The sequence below is a fragment of the Dendroctonus ponderosae genome, unplaced genomic scaffold (assembly GCF_020466585.1).
Source record: "Dendroctonus ponderosae isolate FM_Combo_2020 unplaced genomic scaffold, Dpon_F_20191213v2 Dpon_F_20191213_2, whole genome shotgun sequence".
NCBI lineage: Eukaryota > Metazoa > Arthropoda > Insecta > Coleoptera > Curculionidae > Dendroctonus > Dendroctonus ponderosae.
Window position 1 is genome coordinate 19,037,409 of NW_026018165.1, and position 23,133 is coordinate 19,060,541.

The 23,133-nt window shown below is 37.5% G+C and overlaps 4 protein-coding genes and 1 long non-coding RNA gene across 13 annotated transcripts in view; 1 reads left to right on the forward strand and 4 right to left on the reverse strand.

The window, feature by feature from the left end:
- The window catches only part of LOC109545296 (tight junction protein ZO-1), a 33,420-nt gene extending 27,701 nt beyond the window's left edge, over nt 1–5,719 (reverse strand). For 5 of the 6 annotated variants that reach the window (XM_048664197.1, XM_048664195.1, XM_048664194.1 and 2 more), the window contains exon 1: nt 5,561–5,719. In XM_048664197.1, the coding sequence (XP_048520154.1) occupies nt 5,561–5,704 (144 nt within the window). In that variant the 5' untranslated portion in view covers nt 5,705–5,719. Of the gene's footprint in view, nt 1–2; nt 490–5,560 lie in introns of those variants that run through there. The other variant, XM_048664196.1, reaches the window with a different exon arrangement.
- Nucleotides 1,679–5,084, reverse strand: LOC109545368 (heat shock protein 68). Its single transcript, XM_019916033.2, has 10 exons — nt 4,811–5,084; nt 4,400–4,624; nt 4,178–4,348; nt 3,523–3,669; nt 3,306–3,471; nt 3,042–3,247; nt 2,829–2,983; nt 2,577–2,778; nt 1,992–2,265; nt 1,679–1,939 (listed from the first exon to the last, which is right to left on the reverse strand). The coding sequence occupies exons 1-10, from the start codon at nt 4,908–4,910 to the stop codon at nt 1,696–1,698; spliced, it is 1,890 nt and encodes a 629-aa protein (XP_019771592.1). The 5' UTR covers nt 4,911–5,084; the 3' UTR covers nt 1,679–1,695.
- A 1,387-nt stretch (nt 5,720–7,106) lies between the features above and the next one.
- LOC109545370 lies at nt 7,107–13,346 on the reverse strand. Its single transcript, XM_019916034.2, has 9 exons — nt 13,234–13,346; nt 12,215–12,604; nt 9,638–9,904; nt 9,406–9,577; nt 9,187–9,348; nt 8,174–8,502; nt 7,917–8,121; nt 7,710–7,857; nt 7,107–7,653 (listed from the first exon to the last, which is right to left on the reverse strand). Exons 5-9 carry the CDS (start codon nt 9,300–9,302, stop codon nt 7,480–7,482), a joined length of 972 nt encoding a protein of 323 aa, XP_019771593.1. The 5' UTR covers nt 9,303–9,348; nt 9,406–9,577; nt 9,638–9,904; nt 12,215–12,604; nt 13,234–13,346; the 3' UTR covers nt 7,107–7,479.
- A 642-nt stretch (nt 13,347–13,988) lies between these two features.
- LOC109545386 lies at nt 13,989–22,524 on the forward strand. Of its 4 annotated transcripts, none has more exons than XM_048663896.1 (30): nt 13,989–14,222; nt 15,048–15,263; nt 15,328–15,518; nt 15,570–15,730; nt 15,792–15,925; nt 15,974–16,107; nt 16,162–16,360; nt 16,418–16,448; nt 16,507–16,562; nt 16,630–16,761; nt 16,812–16,907; nt 16,964–17,081; nt 17,187–18,062; nt 18,119–18,346; nt 18,402–18,563; nt 18,633–18,773; nt 18,899–19,102; nt 19,157–19,324; nt 19,387–19,545; nt 19,614–19,763; nt 19,857–20,024; nt 20,085–20,273; nt 20,337–20,555; nt 20,705–20,785; nt 20,936–21,094; nt 21,149–21,268; nt 21,404–21,548; nt 21,603–21,771; nt 21,888–22,032; nt 22,215–22,524. In XM_048663896.1, exons 1-30 carry the CDS (start codon nt 14,118–14,120, stop codon nt 22,340–22,342), a joined length of 5,184 nt encoding a protein of 1,727 aa, XP_048519853.1. In that variant the 5' UTR covers nt 13,989–14,117; the 3' UTR covers nt 22,343–22,524. The 4 variants fall into 4 exon arrangements, with proteins under 4 accessions (XP_048519853.1, XP_048519854.1, XP_048519855.1 ...); XM_048663897.1 differs by having other exon boundaries at nt 20,939–21,094; XM_048663898.1 differs by having other exon boundaries at nt 19,387–19,536.
- LOC125503476 lies at nt 15,781–22,237 on the reverse strand. The gene is made up of 2 exons (XR_007280896.1): nt 22,160–22,237; nt 15,781–15,906 (listed from the first exon to the last, which is right to left on the reverse strand). It is a non-coding gene; the product is annotated as an uncharacterized LOC125503476 (long non-coding RNA).
- Nucleotides 22,525–23,133: the final 609 nt, after the last annotated feature.

A 23,133-nucleotide genomic window follows, 5' to 3' on the forward strand; every position in this document is an offset into this window, starting at 1 on the left:
ACCTCGGGCAAGTTAATTCCCATATTATTAATCGCCAAATTATCCATTGCGAGTAAAGTTTAGCAACACAATCACCACAAAAATCCAAAATCCCAAGTGCAAAGAAACCAGGTTATCAACTAGTTTCAGTCACATCACCGCATTGTATCAACAACGTATCCTTCTTGGTCACTCGGGTTTTTAAAAGCCAGCACATTCTTGCCAACGATCACAAATAAAGCGTCGAACTGCAAGCTTTTGCCGGAAAGTCTTTACAGTTTCACCGTCCCCGTACCGACTAGGAGCATGTCTTTGACGCCAACGAAGAAACAGACGCGCAAAAAAGTTTTCCAAAGGCACAAAAAACCAGGTAGCTTTTTAGTTTAGTTTAAAAGCTCGTCGTCGGTATGCGACAGACACCAAGCTCTGTTAACGTTATTCTACTTTATTCTCGGTTTCTCGTTCGTCGCTTGACGCGTTGCGATCCTTCGACCGACCAGGCCAACTCAAGAAACTTGAGAGCCGACAGATCCCTTCTCCTCGCTGTATGGCCAAAGATGTTTTTCTATTGTGGTGACTAAAACCATACCGGGTTGCTCATAAAGTTCAGCTCTATTATCTCTATGAGCTTTCAAGATTTTTCGGGAAGCGAAGCCCTAGTGAAAATTTGATGCCCTTCATTAGGGTTTTGAGCGGTGTTGAAATTTTTCATTTTTATTACTAGTAATATTAAAGCCAGTTTTTTTAATAAATCAGTTGTATATTTTAGAACCAAATAGGGATTTAAATGACGATTGACTAACGTGTTTCTTATGACTTCAGTCCCCTTATAGATAATTTATTTTCTAACGACTTTCTTTAAATAATTTTTGGTAGGTTTTTTGCTCACTGAAATTTCCCACTTTTCCAAAAAATACAACACGCCTTCATAGGGCAAAATATCAGCAAAAAAAATTCAAACAGATCGAAAAGTGTGTAACCATTGTTTTATGTTATGAATGTCATCAACTGCAATAAATAAACAAGTCTGACAAGTCTCAACTGTCACTCGACAAAGAGTAATTTGACGTTTTGCAGCGCCACCATCGGTAGTTGAACTCACGAATAACAAAAGTCTAAGCATTGAGTCCTTTTGAGGGGCATTTGGTAAACTGAATTCTGCTGCAGAAATGTCAGTTTGTTCGTAAAAATTTCGGTAATTTCTAGTTTATCAATCCCTAGCGTTCAAAATTCACATTGCGTTCACCTCATTACTAAAATGCCATTCGAGCAGCGAAAAGTTCATACAAACCTTCCTCAAAACTATCAAGTTTTTGGAGAAAATCTGCATTATTCTTGACAGTTTTGCGACAATTGTCACAACCCACCAAACGGTACTCATTTCCCACGGTTTGATAATTGTTGTAAATTAAATTAATCACATTTTTTAAGTTTGAAAGCTCAAACCAGAACCAAGAGAATAATGTCTTATTGACGTCTCCTGTAATCCAAACTGTCACACGTACGATTCTCAGAACATTATGACGTGGCAACCTTGTGTCAAAAAAACATTGCATTCAACACAGAGCGAGGAAGACTAATGGAAAAGGATGGGGTTAGCAGGGGCTTGCATAAAACAATGCGAATTTAACTTTTGGATTTTTCATACATTTCTAAAATTTTGGATTCATTCGAAAACGAATAATAATTTTAGCAAAACTGAACAAAGCAAATTTTTTAATCGACTTCCTCAATAGTGGGGCCATCCTGCTCCCCGCTGGGCCCTTTGCTGCCTCGATGCAATTTTGCCATTATGGGACTGCACAAGTTTTCAACTGCCCTCAATCGATCCTCATATTCCTCTTTTTCCGCCAATTGATTGTTGTCCAGCCATTGAACGCAATTGTCGCATTCCTTTTGAACCTTTCGCTTCTCCGATTCGGTCAGTTTCGGACCGGCATCATCTGCGGCTTGGCGAATGCTAAAACAGCCCTAAACTTCCACAAACAACTGCGATTAAATCCGCTAATTACCCAAAGACGTAACTCTCCAGTTTATTCTTGCTGGCCACTCGGTCCCGTTGCAAATCATCTTCTTCCTTGTATCGTTCAGCTTCAGCAAGCATTCGCTCAATATCTCTTTGCGATAAGCGGCCCTTATCGTTCTTGATAGTGATGTTTTTCGATTTTCCAGTTCCAGTTTCGATTGCAGCCACATTCAAAATGCCGTTGGCGTCCAAATCGAAAGTCACATCGATTTGGGGCACGCCTCTGGGGGCTGGAGGGATTCCGGACAAATCAAATGTACCTAAAAAGTTGCCCGAAATTGCACAAACGGTCAGTGACTCGAAATTGGCGCTTTTCTCTGAAGGGAAAATTCGGTTTCGAGCTTCAATTCCGATGGTCCGAACGAGGACGGGGAGCCGGAAAAAGCAGTAGTTTAAGTGTTTTGTGAAGCCAATTTCAGGTCCTCAAAATTTTAAAGTCAAGTTAACCGTACCATGGGATATTGGGCAAAAACTAAATCAAAAATGTGGCGAAAATGTGTAGGCAATAGACTCAATTTTTTAAAACAGTTTTGGTTGAAACCGCGGTGTTGAACAAAAATCGAATTTATACCCAGCAAGTTATTATCCTTAGTCATGGCTCTTTCTCCTTCAAACACTTGGACTGTTACAGCTGGCTGGTTGTCTGCATAAGTCGTGAAAGTCTGCGTCTGTTTGCAGGGAATTCGGGCGTTTCTTTCCACAATCTTCGACATCACGCCTCCTGCCGTTTCGATGCCCAAAGACAGGGGAATTACATCAACCAGCAGGACGTCCTGGAAAAGCGCTAGATTAGCTGAGAACGGCTTAAAAGCGGGCTTTGTGCCTGAATTTTCGAGCTTTGATCGCCGCTCAAAATCGCCGCTTGTACTGCTGCCCCATACGCTATGGCTTCATCAGGATTGATGCTCAAGTTCAGGCTCTTTCCATTGAAGTAGTTTTGGAGCAGCGACTGGATCTTGGGTATTCTTGTAGAACCTCCTAAGGATTTTTCGAGGAATTGCAGAAGGAATGTTAGTAGAACTATTCCAGTTCGTACCTACTAGCACCACATCGTGGATACTGGCCTTATCCATGCCGGTGTCTTTGAGGGCTTTTTCCACTGGTGCCAGTGTGCTTTTGAACAAATCGGCGTTCAGCTCCTCAAAGCGTGCCCGGGAAATTTTCGTGTAAAAGTCCACGCCCTCAAAGAGGGCGTCAATCTCCAACGAGGCTTCTGTGCTTGAACTCAATGTACGTTTTGCCCTGAAATGTCAGGCGATATTTTTCTGCAAGAGTTCGGAAAATTGACATCCACATCCACCTTTCCGCAGCAGTTCGCAAGCGCCGCAAGGCTCGAGGATTGTTGCCCAAGTCTTTTTTGTATTTTCTCTTGAACTCCTCGCAGAAATAGTTGACCAGGCGGTTGTCGAAGTCTTCGCCTCCCAAATGAGTATCGCCCGCGGTGGCTTTCACCTCAAAAAGCGACCCTATAAGCGATGCAAATAAGGTTTGCGCATCGGGTTTCTACTCTAACAGACCCTCATCGATAGTTAGTATGGAAACGTCGAAAGTTCCTCCGCCCAGGTCGAAAATGAGGACGTTTTTCTCTCCTTTTAGATTCTTGTCCAGGCCATAAGCAAGAGCGGCTGCTGTCGGCTCGTTTATTATTCTCAGAACGTTGATTCCTTGAAATTAATTAATTACTTCTTTGATTGAAAATTGCTTCTGGATATATCAGGTGTCCCAAAAAATGCGAAAACATCCTACAATATTTTCGTTGTTTCAGGGCTTTGGATTTTTGCCTTTCACATTATAGACCTGTGAGCTGCCTGAGTAAAACTTGAGATATTGATTCCTTTATGGGAATAAATGGAAATTCTCATCTTTCCTGGGTCTCAGTCAAAGTGTGAAGTACAAATTTTGAATATCGAGACAAAATTCAATCATAATCATAATAAGTACAAGCAGTCAGGAAAATAAATCAGAATAATAAATGGAAAGACATGAAAGTATCATTAATGCAAATTCGCTGGAAAGGAAGTTTCTAAATTTAGTTTGAGAGTTGTGGCATGCACATCGGTGGAATCGATCGATAATGTAAATCCTTCGGTAAATCATATGCAGTATTTCGGGCATTGCAAAGCTTCCAGTGAAGGGTGGACTTTAGGAGACCTACTGAACGCTTCTACCTACCAGCGATAGTTCCGGCATCTTTAGTAGCTTGTCTTTGGCTGTCGTTAAAATATGCCGGAACGGTAATAACGGCATCAGAAGCACTCTTCCCCAAATATGCCTCAGCTGTGTCCTTCATTTTCGTCAAAACCATGGAACTGATCTCTTCAGGAGCAAAGGTTTTCGTTTCACCTGAACAGCAACGAAAACATGACGCTCTAAATAAACCGGCGGTTCGCTCACCTTTAAACTCCACTCGAATTTTCGGTTTTCCTTTATCGCTCACCACTGTGAAAGGCCACAGTTTCATGTCCTGCTGGATCTTCGGATCGTCATATTTCCTGCCGATCAGTCTTTTCGCATCAAATACCGTGTTGTTCGGGTTCATGGCGACTTGGTTTTTAGCAGCATCTCCTATCAGCCGTTCGGTATCCGTAAAGGCCACATAACTTGGGGTTGTTCGATTCCCTGTGGATGATTTGCCAATAAAAGTTTGTCTGATGATGAAATCATCATTCGTCTATAGACGGTTGGTTGCAAACAATGGGCTCCTACGCGTCTGCATTTTATTTATATCGTTTTTGTCAACCCGCAAGCAAACAATATGGATGTTTATAATTTTCCTAAGTTAATTTCTTTATTTGCTCTACATACCTTGATCGTTTGCTATTATTTCCACCTTTCCTTGCTGCCACACGCCAACACAAGAGTAAGTTGTACCTAAGTCGATTCCGATAGCTGATCCTCGCACCATTTCGACGCGTTAAAAATTCCGTACAGTTGCAGTCGCTTTAAATTTAATTATAATTTATTTACTTTTTTCTGTTCACGATGATCTTGCCGAAAAACACACCCAACGTTGAGAGGAGAGATGAATATTTTCTAATTTGACTTTGATTTAAGTATTGCGCGGTGGTTTTTTTAGAGTGACCGGAATTGCATTGTTGTCCGCAGCTTTATTGTTGGATCGATTGTATACCGGGTCTGATTATTGATTATATTTCCACGCCCTCTTTACTACAGCTCAATAAACAATGACCCCGTTCCGCAAAAATGCCTCAAAATCCTTTCAAAATCTTTATTTAATCTGGGTATTGGTCAACTTTTTAAATTTATTTTTAATATACGTGTTAAATAAGCATTTTACTTACCGGATTGCATTCACGATAAACTCACAAATCGCTCAACTTAAGGATTTTTCAAATTTCAATCCAGCATTTTCTTTAACTTGACTTTGGTTGAAATAATTAATCGCTGTAGTTTGCCGGATATTTTTTTCTGGGTATTTAAACACCCTGTAGAAAACCGCAATATTGTCTAAGTACATTAAACGAACTTGTAAACTATTGTGAAAAAGTCGTTTTTTTAAATCGCGTCCTAATTCACTTAAATCCACCTACTTACTCGTTTGATTACCACATTTCTAGGGTTGAATCGTCTCGATTTTTTCGTCTTGGGTTTGCTTGCACTTGATTTCGAACTTATCACCTTTTTCGTCGTTTTCAATGATTTACTTGAATTTCTTACTTTATATTTATTCTCAAACATTTTTCCACTATAATCCGATCGCTTACCGCATACAAACTAGTCAGAATTCCATTGGATTGGGTTCGGGTGGAAATTTGATATTTTGCTTCATTCACGCCTTCTGATTTTTCGATGTTGCATAGAGCGATGACTTTGAAATTATAAATTAATATTTTTTACGTACCTACATACATCTTCTATAAATTTTCAAAATTTCAAGACTCTTTTTCCTCTGAAAGCAAAGTTATGAATTTTCAATCGAAAAATTGCAGTTGTGCAAAAACGTTTATTTTCAGACCCGGCCTCATAAGGTTGACAAAAATCATAATTCGCTGCTATTTTAATGAATTTTTCAGGGTTTTTATATACGTAGGTTTGCTTTCAACTGTTGAACTTTCATGTAGCTATCTGCGCTGCACGAAAAGTTATTAATTTTGGATGGAAAACTTGAGGTTGCGTAAAAACATTAATTCTCAGAAAATTCAAAATTTTAATCAATTTCATTGGAATTTTCAGAAAGAGAGAATTTTTTGCATTTTCATATACTTTCTACAATTTCACAAAAATTCCTTTTGCTGCTTGCTCCAGAAGAGAAGTTATGAATTTTCAATAGAAACATTCCGGTCGCGTTAAAACGTTAATTTTCAGACCAGAACTCGCAAGATTATTAAAACTGAAAGTCGCGTAAATTTAAATAAAATATTGAGAGCTTTCATATGCTTATCTTTACTTTGAATTGTTGAAATTTCATGTTGCCATCTGCTATTTAAAAAAAGTTATGAATTTTTAGAACAGAACTTGCATTAGTGTAAGTTGCAGAACATAATTTACACGATAAACAAAAATCTTGATTTTCTGCGATTTCCCTCAAATTTAGAAGGTTTTTATTGCTAATTGCTCTAGAAAGAAACTTATTGATTTTTTAGGGAGCATGCAGTTGCAAAAGAAAAGAAGTTAAAGTTTTGAAGTCAGACATTTTTAAAGGTCGGGAACTTGTTTACAAACGTTCATTTTTAAACCAACTTTAAAAGGACGTCATAAATGCCAGTATTTTTTCAATTGAAGCGTTTTCTATAGAGTGCAAAACTCCGCAAAAAGCTCTATTTTGTAGGGTGCTGTTTGATCTAAATGCAATCAGGAATTATTTTGACTATTTTAAACCGGAATCCGCAAATTTTGCGGGATTTTATTCAAATTTTCAAACCCTTTACTGCAGAATATTTTCATGGTCTGAGGAACTTTCATTTTGCTATTTGCTCAATCATAAAAGTTGGAATTTTTCCTTCAAATGTCGGAAAATATTAATGAAACGTGCCCGAGGTTAAAATTCAGGTTTTTTCTTGCTCCAGATTAAAAGATATGCATTAAAAATACGCTTTTGGATGAAGGGAAAATGTCAGGTATAATTTAATAAACCACTGTATAATACTCAAGCGGATATAATATATTTGGGACATTGACTATATAATAAAATACTCCCTATCCAAATTAGGCCTCAAAAAAATAATCCCACAGTGACAATTAATATATTTTAAATAAAAGTTAGTAAATGTGTAAGATCAAGTAAGCTAGTGAAGTAATCCAGCTGGAAAGTCATTAAACGCCTAAAAGCACTAATAATTAAATTAATCAAACATCCAACACTCCTATTTTAGGATAAAATTCAAATTTAATAATAGATAATTTACCAGTAGAGCAATTCCTTACACCATCAAGCAAAATAGTAAAAAAATACAAACACTAACACCAAGCAAGATCAAGCAAAAACCATCTTAAAAGGACACATCTGAAGAAAATTAGTTATTCTCTGACATTACACTGATGAGATTTTCAATAGCGAGAGTTTCCCGTAAATAGTGGTCATCCCGTAGAAGTTCTGCGCATTGCTGCAGCGTTTCCAAAAGCTTTCCCTTCGGCATGTTCAGTTGGTCGTTGGCAATGCTCAGTTTCTTCAAAATATCTTCGTTTATCTGCAGACAGAAATTGCAAAATTTTTGGCAAACGGTGCCTTTTGGGGGGCACAAACCTCAGTTTGTAAAAGTGCAGAGAAGCTCATTTTTAGCCGTTGCTTGCCCATGTCTTGATAGAACACCGTAAAATCATCGCTTTTCAGTTTCACTTTGAAGTAGACGCCAGCAATTAAATGGCCCTTTTGATCCCTTGATAGCAAACTCCTGAAAATGTTTCCGCAATTACGTATGTGAGCTTCAACTAGTGGATGCTGATGACCAACCTGAACGGATATATCAAGTTCCTGCGCTCAGTCACATCAACAGCCGTAAGATAAGGGCGTTCAACGTAAATAATCCCAGTGAATTCCTCCCGATTGCCATTCTTCGTTGTTCTTTCATCCCACTGCACAAAGGTTTCCTTGGCGGTGCAGAATGAGTAGTTGTACTCTTTGCGAATGTTGTTCTCCTCAGACTCAATAAACCAACCTGCAATTTTATATGTAAAATTTCGGGGGTGTTTCTCGGGGGGATGTTTTACCCGTATGGGGGTAGGCCCGATCAGCCATGACCGTCACAACTCGGGCAACATGGTAGCCAGGATCGCACAGCAACACTCCACTCCTTCCATTGAACTCAAATCGCATGCACATCAAACAATGCTCTTTTTCCAACGTGGAAGGCATGGTATCGAAGGTGTCCCTCAACGCAGTATAACCATCCACTGAGTCGATGTTCTCTTCACATGAAACGATGCTCAGATGGTTCTGAAGCGTGGGGTAGGACTGTTCTAGTTTCTGCAAGCGGTAGCGCAGCTCCAAAGCTAGACCAACACATGTGTGATGTTCGTCGGATATTCTGGGTGTGTAACTGCAAAAGAATTGAGTTGGTTGATGTGGATTAGGTTTTTTTGAAGTGATAACTTCTTGTGGCACGGTGTGAACTATGCAACTGTTAATAGCAATGGATGATTTTCTAATGGAAAATAGTTATCTCGTGGGGCTGCTGGGAAGGACTTTAGTTCGAGTGGACGAGCTCCAGTGCGTTGCACTGAAATTGAATATGCATTTATAAAGCGTTTGGGTCAATAATAAGGAAGAAATCGTCGGCTAACGGTAGTGAATGCTCAAAAAATGCTTAAACTGTGCCGAAAATGTCTATTATTTCGGATCTGAAACTTCTAGCATGTTTTTCAATCTGTTCGATGCATTCCTCGCGTCCGTGAGCTGAAAATTATGTAAAATTCAAGATATTTTGATAAAATTTTCATTTTTTGTCAAAAATCGACATTCACCCTTGGAAAAATGTCGTCCAAAAATAAAAAATTTCGATTCATTTCGATGTAAGAAGTTCAGAAATATGCATTTATAAAGCGTTTGGGTCAATAATAAGGAAGAAATCGTCGGTCAAAGATCGAGAAAGCTCAAAAAACGCTTAAAAGTGCCGAAAATGTCGATTATTTCGGATCTGAAACTTCTAGGATGTTTTTCAATGAATTCTATGCATTCCTCGCACTTATTAGTTATCATGAAGTTATCACTTCTTTTAACTTACGCGTGGAAAAACTCAATTAGGCTTCTCATGTGGCTTTTCTTGAAGTTCTGGTACAACTCCAGGAAGTTGCCAACGGTGTCGTAATTGTGCTCTTCCAGTAGCTTTTGCAACTCCATCTCAATTTTGCCGGCGAGCACTTCATATTCCCTCAGATTCTTCAACCTGCAAAGGAAAATGTTAAGTCCTCGTGCAGGAAATTGGAGCAAAGCTGCCACTGACCTGTAGGGTTGTAGAGGCTCCGCAGCCCATCTAGGTAGAGGTAGAGGATGAGCTGGCGGCCAATATCCATAGATTTGGTCATATTCGGTGATTTTTAGCGGGTATTCGAGGCTGGCAGTGGCGTTGCAAAAATCCAGATGTTCTACTCCTTCATCAGGAGGATCGGTGAACCCTGGATGTAGAGAAAATCGTTCAAGCAACTTCTCACTTTACTTCTAACTAACTGTTCTACCTAGGAGGGTTCGATTTGAACCAGAACTCTCGTCTGTCTCGAGTCAACTTGGCCATTCGCAGCCCCAACGCCCCACCATGGGGGCGGTTGAGGGGCGCTCCATGGCCCCTTCAAAGTGGGGCCCCTCAACGCGGTCCCGACGACCGGACAAGATGCCGCCACCGGTTGAAGCGGATGCAGCCGACTCATGTTGCTCAGAAGAGGTCGCTCCTGATCCGACACTACTGCTAATTGCTTGCAGTGGATTATGTAATGGTTTTTCACGCTCTGGAATACATCCATGGATGAGAATAATGTTGTCTAGGAGTTGATTTATAACTTCTATTTGTAAGTTGTACACACAAAGTATAAAGTGATCAATAAGACAAGAATATTGCGCGCAAACTTTCGCAATATTGAACAAATGTGAACAGCTAATGCGGATTGAATGCCGTTGAACTATGCGGTTAAATGGGAATTAACGCGACTCATAATCATGTGCATGGAACAATGAACGCAATTTTCTCCTAATAGTAATCAACATCTACATTTGACCAGAATTTGCTGGAAATCAGCAGCCAAGCAATCAGTTTTGGTTCCGCAATTTCCACGTTTAGTTCGACGAATGAATCAACGGCTCAATATAGAGTGAGTCGCTAACAAAGCGCGCAACATCTGCTTAAAATATTCGCTTTGAACTATTTTCCTATTTTATTAAAGTCCCATTCAATACAGAAATTTAACAATGAAATAGTTATTTGCGTGCTTGTGTATGTGCCAAATATAGAAATATTTAAGATCAAGGCAGTTTTTCACTTGAAACTTTAGTATTAGACTCAACGCCAGTCGCATCTGCTCACGAAAATTCGCATAATATTATTGTTTTTATTCATACATCTATTAATAGTTTGCTTATTCGCACAAATGGAGCTTTCCAGGAAACTCTAATTTCACCGTTCTTCGCTTGATTGAGTAAATTTTGGTTACCTGAATGAATCGGCCAAAAATAGGTCTTTTCTATTTATGCTTTTCGCAATACACGAGCGCATTTGAGTATGGGACAAAATGCGCATAAAAAAAACGGATAAATCTTGATAACTTTGTGACGATTTTTGAATAATCATCATCGGATTTACAGATCAATACTTGATCTTTTGCAAACCATATTGACCACTTAAGGAGCATTTAAAAATTTGGCAAAACTCAGGATGCTGTACGAATTAAATAAAATTTTCAGATTTTTCAAAATGAGTCTGATTCAGCTGAGAAGATAGGAATTTTTAAAGAGACGTTTGCACTTTGAGGCCGACGTTTGCCATAAACCAAACTACTGCAAAATGTTGTTTCGGGTGAAAATTATTTCGAGTCAAACACTTTTCGGCGAAGTTTTTTCACGCAAAAGAGTCTATATTTTTAAGATTGACATTTTTCTTGATTTTGTATTGAAAATTGCAAAGTAGCGTTTTCAGTTGCAACAAAGCTGTTTTAAGACACATTTAGAAATTTACGAAAAATCGGATTCCTGTGCGATTTAAATAAAAATTTCAGATTTTTTAGAATCAAGTCTCAGCTGAAAACCGTGAAAATTTCAGCTCGCTGCCTGGTCGAGTTTAGAAGGTGCGAATTTTTAAAGACACGCTTGCAATTTGAAATCGACCTTTGCTATACGTAATAGCAACTCCGTCCCAAACTGCAATTAATTCGAATTCAAACACATTTCCACTTTTGCAAATTCTGTATTTTCAAAGACAATTTCAACTTACTACTTGGTTTTAAGTAAAATTTGAAATGTAGAAGTTTTCTGTTTTTTAAGACACATTGAAAAATAAAAAACCAGGATCTTTTAGGTTTTTAATCAAATCTTCCAACCTTTCAGATCAAACCCTCTGCTATCGACTCTAGAAATTTTAGGTTTTGCGTTTTTAAGTCTAGAAGATATGTTATTTTAAAGACGCGCTTGCACTCGAGGTCAAAATGCATTTAACACGTTTTTCATTTTCGCTTTAGTTTCCATCAGTCGATTCCGATAAATTTTGTTGTTTTCTGCGATATTTCGGTTCGCAACTTTCTCGATTTGGGTTTCAACTATCAACCAACCTTCACAGCTCTGCTTAAAAAGCATGCACATTACCTGTTGACTGTAAAAGTCTGGCTAGAAAACCCTGAACGGCGCTGTATAATTTTCAAACAAATAAATTCCAGAAAATTTAAACTACATTCTTCTATTGAAGATTGCCTTTGTTACTTGACGCAGATTCATATTGTTCAATTTTTTTTGATAACAAGATAACTGATAAGCGGCCAAAACACAATCGAATTCGAGCCTTCGGCCAGCACAAAGCTCTTCACGTTTGCATAGTAAAACAGCGGTTTGCAGTAATTATTCTCATGTTAAAAACCATAAAACCAGCACGTTTTGATTGGACCTTGTCTTAATGCGTCACTTTCTAAAAGTGTTCCAAATTACAGCACAAAACTAGCTGATACAAGTAATTTATTTAAAAGTCAACTTTTACCAACTGCGCCCATTGAAAGCATCTAATCCTAGAGCTAGAGGATCTTGAGCATAGTAGATATTAGACAGTTGCGAAGACTTACCCATACAATGAAGATCTCGGATGAACAAAAAGAAAGAAGGTCTGGGCTTTTTCTGTCTTCGGTTGGATAATGCACGTAGAACTCGATTGAAAACAGTACTGAACAGCCGTGTATAAATAGTTCAAAGAGTACCCCACCAGAATGACGTACTGGAGATAAATTGGGAAATTTCACTCGCGCGTTTCTACCGGGTATAATTTCTATGTCGACACCGCGAATGGTAAGCACTAATCTACCTGTATACAGGATGGCTGCCTGCCACTAAGTTTAAAACAATCGCGCACTTTGAAAATGTTTCTTATTACACTCAGTCTGATAATGGTAACTTGAGGTCGATAAATGTTTATATGAGCACCAGTTTATTCCCAGTAGTCTCATTATGAACAGCATCTGGAATAACACATATTTTTCCCCATTAGCAAGGTTTCTTATTATTTATATTAAACTGCTTCATCAGAAAAAACAGAAAAGGCGTTTTCCAGCCAGGAATTTCTTCGAATTAGCTGTTTGTTAGTGGAATTTTTCATTGTTTAACCATTGGCTTTAGTGCGCTTTAGCCTTAAGTACCTAATCCTGGCAACAAAGAAACAAAACGCGAAATGAAAGCAACCTTGGCTAACATTGCATTGGGATTAATTTAATATTGCGCACTTGACTGACTAATTGCAGTAGGAAATGTTCATACAGTTGTGGAAGAAACAAAAGCAAATAAAAAAATAAAATTGATGACCAACAAAACCCACAAATGTGATTTTCTGTCCATATTCACACACGCACCTGCAAGGAGGGAAATAATATCTTAAACCACTTAAAGGAGTTTTGTCCCAATTGTCAACCTAATTAGCTAAGTTGACTTTGGAAATGTCCAGGCATAGCTACGAAAATGCATCGAATCGATAAAAACCAGCAACTGTTTACCACACAATGCTCGACCAAAAAATCCTCCCGTTTAGCAGCTTTAAACCTAAATTCTCTGCAGAAACCAATCGCAATCGGCAAACGATTGAAAATTCACATACCTGATCAAATTAAAGGGCGAACAATGCACAAGACATCGCCCACTAGCGGAAAATAACTTCGAAATCAGCAACTGTTCCTTGGTCGAAGAACTACAGCGACTGGATACATTGCGGGAGTTTATATAAAACCCTCTGGATCGATATGTCGACGTCTGCAATGACCCCACTAGTCCCCATCCAGGTTCCCCTGGATATGGGGAGTGGGTTGTTTCCAAGAAATATCAGCCAGTTTTTCCGCAGAAATGTTGTGTAATATTTAGTAACGATTTTAGTCCAATTTCAACGAATCTAGGGCGTCTTTTCAATAACGTTTTTTTTTATAATCATTAATATTGTATTGATGGAACTGTTAAGAAATTGCCATCAAACACCAACAACAACAAAATCAAACACCAACATATATGCAGCGTGTTCGAGAATTTTTGAAAGTTTTTCCTACAAGTTTAGCCTAACTGGTTGTGTGTAGTAAATAAATGTGTTCCCCTAACCATGAACGCCCGGTATAATATATGCCTACATAGTTCGTGCTGGGCAACGAAAATTTCAAATTTGATTCAAAAGATAAAAAGCATCACCCTGTATATCCCAGCCGTCCCGACGCGGTTGTATAACTGGTGGCCTATAAATCTGTATCAAGCCGGACATGTTAACCCGGACAAATGGAAGCCGATCATGCCCGAATCAGCTAATCGGTAAGACGCAGTGTTCGGCTGCGCCGACTTCACTATGGACTTTTTTCAAATTCTACAGTTTGCCGTCAGATTCAGTAGTTTTCAAAATGTCCGAATGTCTTCGGTAAAACTGTGAGCCGCAAGTTCTTTCGTTGGTTAAGTTAAGCTCAAAATTAAGTTGCTTGAATCACACTAATACGCAAAACGGTCGCTATGAATAAAAAAGAGTCGAAGGACTCCACTGTAGTGTCGCGGGAACCGATTCAGGAAGTTTTGAAGAATTTCTGCGAGTCTGTTGATAGCCAATATGGAAAGCGGGTATTTACCAATATTTAACTTTTTTACACTTATTTAACCCTTTTCCGAAGAATAAATAAGTGATGAAACGTGTAATTAATGCATGCGCTACCTCAATTCAAGCGAGTGTAGATGGTTCTTGGCTTAAGAACAATCTAAAATCCTAAGGGGCCCTAATTGAAAAAACAATGCTACCCACAACCATTAGCTTTACTGTTCGTCATTCTAAAATCTATACTAGCTTTTAACGCGTGAACTAAAACATGTTATAAAAAAAACTAACAGCTAGAGGTTTATTGCACAAATATAATTCCTGAAGGCGCAAACATTTCCTCTGTGCGATTTGTCCGTCAATTTGCATGCTTTGTGCCTTTTCAAATAACGTTTTCGTTCACCATTTAGTCCAAATTAGTCATGAATTGCGCTCATTTCACACATGAAATATCAATTAAAAAACTCCTAACCGAAAACTATCGTATCTAATCAAATTTTAGATTAGTAACGGCGTAACTTCTGAAGAGGTAAACCGCTCGTGCTTGCGAAACGTCAAGAACTACTCATTTTCCACGGCATCTCATCTGTTTCATCTTGTTCATTGTGTGTAGTTTCGCAAGCACGAGTAGCTTCCATCTTCACATATGGGTTACTTCTAAAGACGCAATACCGCACCACTTTTTTATTTTGCTGAAATTCCACCACATCTTCCCGTAAAACAATCAGCTGTTGTTAGGCAACTTTCCGCTTTTACCATCAACTTTCTCCTTAATAGTTGTTGATGGTTTCCAGCTTTTTAACTGGTTTGTGTAAACTAATTTCTACATTTTTTATACGATTTAACAATTTTAGAATTCTCCAGCGACTTTAAAATGGACAGATATTCATATGCTCTCCACTGCGTTATTATCGGTTCGAGGCATCAAAATTCAAAAGCACGAAGAGAAATGTTTCATTAACTATGTGATGGATTATATCGAGCTTGTTATGTACTTTATCTCAAGCTATGAATCCACGGAATTGAGGAAGCAAATTAAATCCCTTCAGACCCTTCTCGATTTTATTTCGGTAGGTTACTAGTTACATTCAATCTATTAGTTTGTTGCGGTTTTTGATATAATTATTATGGCAGGTTTTTTTCAACGAGACTGATATAGCAAATACATTCATTAGAAATGTTACCATGAAGGTTTTTGACTTATTTTTGCACTGCTCGTTCTCCAACATCAGCAAGAAGGGGCTTTTAAGTGTTTATAATCGCATAGCTGGCAAATCAAGCAAAGAAGTGCGCGTGAATACCGCGGAAAAGGAAATGTTTTATATGTATGTATAAGATGTAAACTTATACACCGATAAAACAGTCATCGATTTTAGGTATAAACTGTTGGATTCTCTATGTACGTTTGGAGACTATGCGATACAAGCCGATGTACTGGAAACAGTTTTTCGACTTTACGGAGCGTTCTTTCTCAACAAGAAAATCAAATACGATCTACTGCCGGGGTGCAACGAATTAAGCAAAGCTTTGCTTACGGGTATTTATACTAGACACCATTTAGTGAAAAGCACATATTAAACATCATACTCTTATTTCAGAAATATCTATTAACACTTTTGATGCCGATGTTAGGACGTGGCTAAACAAATTTAATCAAGATTCCAAGTTGCTCTTTTCCATCCCAATTCAGTCCTTGATGTTTGGCAATTTTTCCTGCAAATGTCCAGATGAGGTGAAACACAACATTTTTTAACCTAGTTAATTACATCCGGTTTTATAGGGTGAAGGGAGAAGATGGTTGGATTTCAACATTATAGAGCCGATGGTCACCTTTTTCACAGAGGACGAGGATATTGATAATTGGAATCGTATTTTCATACTTCCGAGTCATGTACAAAAGGTCGAAATAAAAAGGTAAATATACTTCCGTTCCGTTTCACTCAGACTGCTTTCAAAAATTAACTTTAGAAAATTTTCAATGGATGAATGTACAACGACTATATTTATGGAAATGTCTAAGCCTTGTCTCAGCTACTCGATGACGGCTCAAAAATACATGGATAACATGGACAGGAACGTAAAAATCATTATCAGCAACGACGAGAAAGAAAAAATTACCAAATTAATTTCGCACGTTTTGCCACGCCTATTTGGAGCAAGTTTTGTGGTAAGAACATGTTATTTGTGCGACCGCACGGTCACTTACTATTTAATTTTTCCTCAGCACACCTCAGCTCGAATCTCAAATAAGATTAGTAAGTGAATTCATTTTTCTTCTAGACGACATATCACAATTGTTATATTTTCTTTTAGAAAAAGTTTATAAACCGCTGGGGTTAAAAGTCTCCAGATTAACATCGTCAAGTTCAGTAAGCATCTGCCACTTCAAATCTTTTCACATCAGTTTACCTACTGACTTGCAATTTACATTTTTAGGGGTCTTCTTGCAAGCGCCAGAGCAATGAAGGTTCATCCTCTACACTGAATGTTTTCAAGTATTCGAATTCGAATTGCGAAAAGATGGATCAACACTTTGCTGTTGAGCCTTCTAAAACAACCAGTTCATTGGTAAGTTGAAGCAATTATATGGAGCATATTGAATTCAGTTTAAATTTCAGTGCCAATTACTATTAAATGAATCAAAGACTAGTTCGGGCAAGCATTCAAAAGCTACAGTATTAAATAAAAATGTGTTAGTAGAGAGCTTGTCATGTGTAAGTAGACTCTTTATATTAGGTCAACATAAATAAGTAAATTGCTTCCTTTGCAGGTCATCACTGAATACTCCGCTTGTTCAAGTCGAGATAGTATAAACTCAAATGTTTTCTCCATTGATTCGAATACGTACAAAACTCCAAGTATGGCCGATGACTCAGAAATGCTTACTGGTAAAATTATTTTTTTTTATTAAATAACTTAATTTCTTCCATTATTTTGATGCTGATGACAACTATTTGATCAGCCTAATTCTAATCCGTATTTTTCTTGCTTAGATTATGGGAAACAATATCCGTCAGTTTCACTAAAGGACCAAATTTTGCAACTTAAACGTGCATGTGGTTATTCACCGTCAGCAAATGAACAATTAATGAGCGAAGACGTATTCTACTCTATTACTGACGGGACGACCGAAGAATACGAAACTGCAGTCGAACTTTCCGAGCCAATGAAAGCAATGAAAATGTCGCATTTCAAAGTTATGGATCTAGTTGATTCGTCAAAGCCCAACGAAACAGAAAAAAGATCTCAAAATGTGTCCGAAACAATAAGACAAATGAGTAATCCTCAACAAGCCCATTCAAACAAATGGTCTCTTAGTGTTTTGGACAATCAAAAGTCTGCGAAACTTGCATCGCAAAATGATAGCCCGAAAACAGACAATCCGCCAATTATTGATTGTCTGCTAGAGTCAGCACAAGATTCTGAATTAACGCAAGATCTGTTTGAAGCTGCGGTTGGAGAAGAGAACGTTTCAACTCCCCAAGGAATTGATGGAAATAATTCTGATTCTGATTCCGACATCTTTCAACGCACAACTCAAGTCTTTAGGCCGGCGGAACGGCACTCACCAGAACCTTTTACGGCGCTTAGTATGAAAGTTAATATTGGCATTCCCGAAAGGCAGGTTTCAGAGCAGATAATCCAGTCACAATTAGTCAAAGCAACTCTTATGCGTAATAACACGACCGTCATTGAAAATGGGGTTGAAATGGTTTTTATTGATTTAACTTCGGATGATAATGACGAACTAGTCATGGACGAATTAGTCCTGGCTAAGGCTGAGAAAAGCATACATCCCAAATTGAATTGGGCAAGTGATTTTGGGCATAATCTACCTAAGAACCCCTCAAGACTTATTTCTGAGACTAGTAGGTTCACATTTTAATTAATAGTTTTTATGCAAAATACCGACATTTTTTTTCAGAATTAGCGTCTGTTCAAGAGGACTCGGTCATAAACCCGGAAAAATTTTCTAAACACAAAAAAATCGCCCGTAATCCTGCTGAAAGTCAGGCATTTGAATTGCTGCAGGAGATGGATTGTCGAACCTCTTCTGAGACTGTACTAGTTCAGAAGCCAGAATTCAATAATGAAGATATTAATATCGTGCCTAAGCCTGAGATGTCTTCAACTTCGGATTTTGTAAAAAATGGTAATTTAACTATCTTTCAAAAAGTTACAACCTGAGAGTACCGTATTTCAAACAGTTGTGGAACAAGATAATTCGAAGCCAAAAATACAACGAGTTGCTAAAGTGAAAAACACAAAATCGAAGACTAATGAGAGGAAAATTGCGTTGAAAGAAAAAGCAGATTCTGGAATTCCGGATAGTACTAAAGAACCACAATGTCATGTTTTGTTGGATCAAGGTCACTCAACTCAACTGGCTCAAAGACCAATAATGTTTTGCAAAAATACTGATCGTTATTTTTATTCAGACCCGAAAGAAGACATCGTAAAACCAAGAGTAGAAGAGCTTGAAGAGCAAAAGTCAACTATAACAAAATCTAGCCGTGAAATTGCATTAGAAGATAATTTAGTCATTTCTGCAGTAGCGGATGTAGGAATACAAGAGAGCGGTATATTCAGTTATTATTTATGTTCACCAAAACCCGTCCCTTTGTGGAAAAAACGAAACACTGGTTTCGAAAAATGTCGATGCAACTATTTGACAAATTGTAATTTAAAATTGATTCTCATCCAGTTTTGCCAGCCGACAAGCCAACTCCAACATCGGATGATGTTAAAGAGCAAACAGTTAGCCAAGCGATGTCTGAGAAGAAAGTAACTTTAGAAGATTCCACCGATAACGCAAATTTAGCACTTCGGGATACCAAAACCAACCAGGATTCCAATTCTCAGGTTTCAGCCAATTCAGTTCAGAACAGAACCTCAGTGTTAAAACAAGGTGCATTTTTGTAAATTATAAGAAATTCGCAAAATTTATTCTAACCGCTCTTAGTTATGGACGGTGCCATTCCAAAGGCAAGTTTAGAAGACCTTGACGAGAAAGAAAATCAGATGGACAAGAACATCAACACTGGAACAGAAGCTATAGTGCGGGAAAATGAAGTCGATCATGATTTAAGTCCACAGATACCATCGACTGCTCCTACTTTGCAGGAAAAGCGTAACTATAGCTTTGGCGAATTAAAAAAAAACAAGTGGTTATTTTCTTACATTTGGTTTTAGACATGAGTCTCGAAAGCAATAAAGAGAAGAGGGCGATTAACGTGTCGGAACCCAAGTCGAAAGATCGGTCAGCACAGGGAATCACTAGTAAAGCTTCTAATAAATTACACACGACGAAATTGAATCCTAAGGCTGAATTAATAAAAGAAGGTAAGGGTCGTAAGTACATTTTCTAGAACATTCTTGGCAGGAAACTCCTAACGCTAATAAAAAAATGGGGTTTTCAGACCAAATCATTTCGATGGAAGTTTTACCCAAGAAAATAAAGAAAGCGAAGCCAAAAGCTAATAGTACGAAGAAAAAAATTAAAACTATACAAAGATTCCCTCAGCCTGATTTTGATATGGCACAGGAGCCGGACGGAATAAAGAACAAAGGTAAATGAAAATTTTTCGATTTCATTCACAAGTGGTAAATAAACAACGCGAAATATTATATAACTTGATACCCTGAAAATTGTTCACTATTAGATACCAAAGCGGAAAATTTGGCAATAACCGTAGAAGAAAGCAAACCCAAACGCGCAAGAAAAACGAAATCCAGAAATACCAGTGAGCCCGCAAAGCCTCCAAAGTGTAATAATAATAATTATCTGCAAATGGACAACATTGAAGGAATTACCGCTGCTCAGAAAACTGGTGAGTTTTTCAAAACGTTATAAAAGTGATATAACACAAAGCACACTTTTATTAATTTAGACTCTAAAATGGACGAAGCAAACGAGTTAAAAATTGAAAAACCCAAAAAGCACAGTGGAATCAGTGAAAGAGCAACTGAATCAGAAAGTTTCCCTAAAGCCGAAATACAAGCGATTGAACCTGTAGCGACTACCTGTAACGGGCTGGATATAACTGAGTCGAAAAACTGCGTAGAAACCAAATCGGAAGGTATTCAGCATTTATAGCAAAATAAGAACATTTTATAGTTTTTTTTGCTGTCCACATTCCCAGATAAAGCGAAAGAAAAAACAAAGAAAAATGCAAAGCTGATAAACATTTTGAACGTCCAGACGTTTAAGCTTCCTCTGCAGTTTAAGAATACATGCGCGATAAACGCGGATACCGTTGATTCGCAAAAAGCACCTGAAGTTGAGAATCTACTGGCAGAACCGATTATGGAAATTTCTGCAAAAGAGCCTTTGCAAAGCAATGCAATTACAGGTGTGAACGGTATGTATATTACATACCGTTCATATTATTATATATATATTACATACATTTCGTAATTTTGATTTTTCAAGATCGATAAGCACATTGCATGCAGCAAAAAAGTCGTATTTGTACCTATGTGTTAATGACTGAGTATATCACTTTTTTAGACAACTTTCCAACATCAGTGGTTTCCAACAGCAGTATTGTAAAGGCAATGGTACATATGAATGCTAATGGAGAGAAAGAAGGTAAATACGAGGCAAATTAAAAATAGGTTCAGTTCTATTTTGGTGAATGAATAAGTTGGGTTCCGTGTAATGCTTGGTTTTTGTGGGTCGTTTGAACAAATTCCGATTAACAATACTAATTAGTCAACTGTATTATGATATCATTTCTAGCAGCAATAATATCAAGTACACCAATCGAGAAGCCCATACATAATTGTGAAACTTCAAAAATTCCGCTAGTCGATTCCGATCGCAAACCAAAAACGGTAGAATGTCCACCAAAGAGAACGTTGTTCAAACTTGACAGTTACTCCTATTTGGATCAATTAGGTAATGGATCAGTTAAACTTTAATTAAAATAGAGTCAACCCTTGAAATTTTTAGATTTGGACGCATCGTCTAGCGGCGACCTATTCACTCCTTTGAGCCACAAACAAAATTTCACCAAAACATACGTGAAAAAAACAATACAAAAGAACACGGTGAAGCAAAACACCAGACCGAGTAAGTGTTTTTACAGTTCACGGGTTTCTGCAGTTTTATTTAACTTGATCAACGGGAAATTCCGATATAAACTGATCAGATTTTTCTTTCTTCCTCAAAAAAATTGGAACTAATTCTTCGACCGAAATTTTTCAGAATCGAACAAACCTTTGTTTGGTTTAGAGCCCATTAAGCATAAAGGTTTTCATGCACTCTTTAACGAATCGCGTCGTAAGCACCTGCAAGCCGCTTATACTTACGCCAATCAAAGTACTTGTCAAAATTTGGATATCGCTGCCAGGTAAGGATTAGGATTATCTTTGCTCCATAAAATATTGAATTTTCAAATTTCCAGATGTGAAGCTAATTATTCATCCCCAGATAAACGCGACATTTATTTGCTAAATAAATCGGAAGCGTCAACCCCCGAATTCAGTACAAGTCCTTCAGACCATTACGATTGGCCTGAAATAGATGTTGAAGATGCAAAAGGGAAAAAAATCAATATTATTCAGAATATTGCGGTAAGTTCAACGATTCCAAATAACGCGGTTTGCAAAATGTGTAAACACATTCTGCTGGTTTAAGAACGATTTTTAGCCAGTCTAACTAAACATGTCAATGTTTTCCTTTCGTATAGCTAAAACGCAAGTCACCCAAAAATTGTATTACTCAACCCCAGAAAAGGATGAGACTTGATGACGAAATTTTACCAACATTTAATGAAATCATTCCATCTCCTCCCAAAGAACTCCAGAATGCGGAAGGCTCTGTTCATGCTAAAGGTACTTTTGTTGATTTCACTTTCAGCTATATTTTAATTTAAATGCCCATTATTTTTAAATACTTTAGAAACTTTAAACCCAAAAGGTGCATTATAGTGTCTAGTCTGTCTCATTATAGTGTTCTTACCGTTGTGGTATTTCCTTTTTCTAGATAAACCATTCAGTGTTTTTTTTAATTGTAGATGTTGGCTTTTCATTAATAAAGCAAATTCTGGATTTAATGTACAATAATCAGGTCGACTCATTACAAAAATTGAAACGTTTGTCGCTGCTGTCAAATAGAATTTTGAAGGAAAATAATGCTATTTAAGTACATAGTTTTAATTGTTGTAGTTACTGTTCAAAGTTACTTTTAAATTATCATATACTATTTTTAAGTTAAGTTAAATTTATTTTTCCCAAAATTCATAAGAGACAGTACTATAGAAAATTATTATAAATGTTTAAAAGTAGCTAGCTGTTTGAAAAAATAAATTATGTTTTATTGATTAGCTGTTTTTATTTTTATTTTTGTTAAAACATCTATTTTTCTTGTCTTTGTAAATTCCAGAAAATCCCAGAAAAACTATAAAATTGAATTTTTGCAAAACGATTATTAAAATTAGAAGCTGCATATTAATACATAACTGTAATCGTCCTTAATTAATTGATTAATAATTAAAACATTAGAAAATAAATAATAAATTTGAATGGTCATTGATTATGGGGCGCGGCATGATAATATTATTATAGCACTGAACACAGTCTGGTTATTGACATATCCAAAGGGATTGACGTCATAGAGCAGACAAACTCCTTGGCATCTTTGTCTGACACACAGATTACCATCTTTGATCTCTTTTATAGTTAATTTCTGAACATTGTGCATTCAAGTGAAAGCTGCACGAGAGGCTATACCGCCCGAATCGTACCGACGTTGCCATTATTTCGCTTCTGTTATCTGCTTATGTTTCAATAGACTATTCCAAGATGACGTCACGACAGATCGAAGACATACGCTCGATTATTACACACATTCCCATTTGACCACTTGTTCACGTATATGTTAACGTTAATTATTTTTACTATTTAATCTTAATTAACAAAATATATTTTATTATT

Bases quoted from the DNA above. Each gene is read 5' to 3' on its own strand.
- LOC109545368 (XM_019916033.2), bottom strand. From the start codon at position 4,910: ATGGTGCGAGGATCAGCTATCGGAATCGACTTAGGTACAACTTACTCT. The intron at 2,984-3,041 runs GTACGAACTGGA...AAAAATCCTTAG, and splicing joins CCACGATGTGGTGCTAGTAG to GAGGTTCTACAAGAATACCC. The intron at 2,266-2,576 runs GTATAAATTCGA...GCAACTTTTTAG, and splicing joins TAAGGATAATAACTTGCTGG to GTACATTTGATTTGTCCGGA.
- LOC109545370 (XM_019916034.2), bottom strand. From the start codon at position 9,302: ATGGAGTTGCAAAAGCTACTGGAAGAGCACAATTACGACACCGTTGGC. The intron at 8,503-9,186 runs GTAAGTTAAAAG...ATTCTTTTGCAG, and splicing joins CTAATTGAGTTTTTCCACGC to TTACACACCCAGAATATCCG. The intron at 8,122-8,173 runs GTAAAACATCCC...ATAAAATTGCAG, and splicing joins TCGGGCCTACCCCCATACGG to GTTGGTTTATTGAGTCTGAG.
- LOC109545386 (XM_048663896.1), top strand. From the start codon at position 14,118: ATGAATAAAAAAGAGTCGAAGGACTCCACTGTAGTGTCGCGGGAACCG. The intron at 20,025-20,084 runs GTGAGTTTTTCA...TTATTAATTTAG, and splicing joins TACCGCTGCTCAGAAAACTG to ACTCTAAAATGGACGAAGCA. The intron at 20,786-20,935 runs GTAAATACGAGG...TATCATTTCTAG, and splicing joins TGCTAATGGAGAGAAAGAAG to CAGCAATAATATCAAGTACA.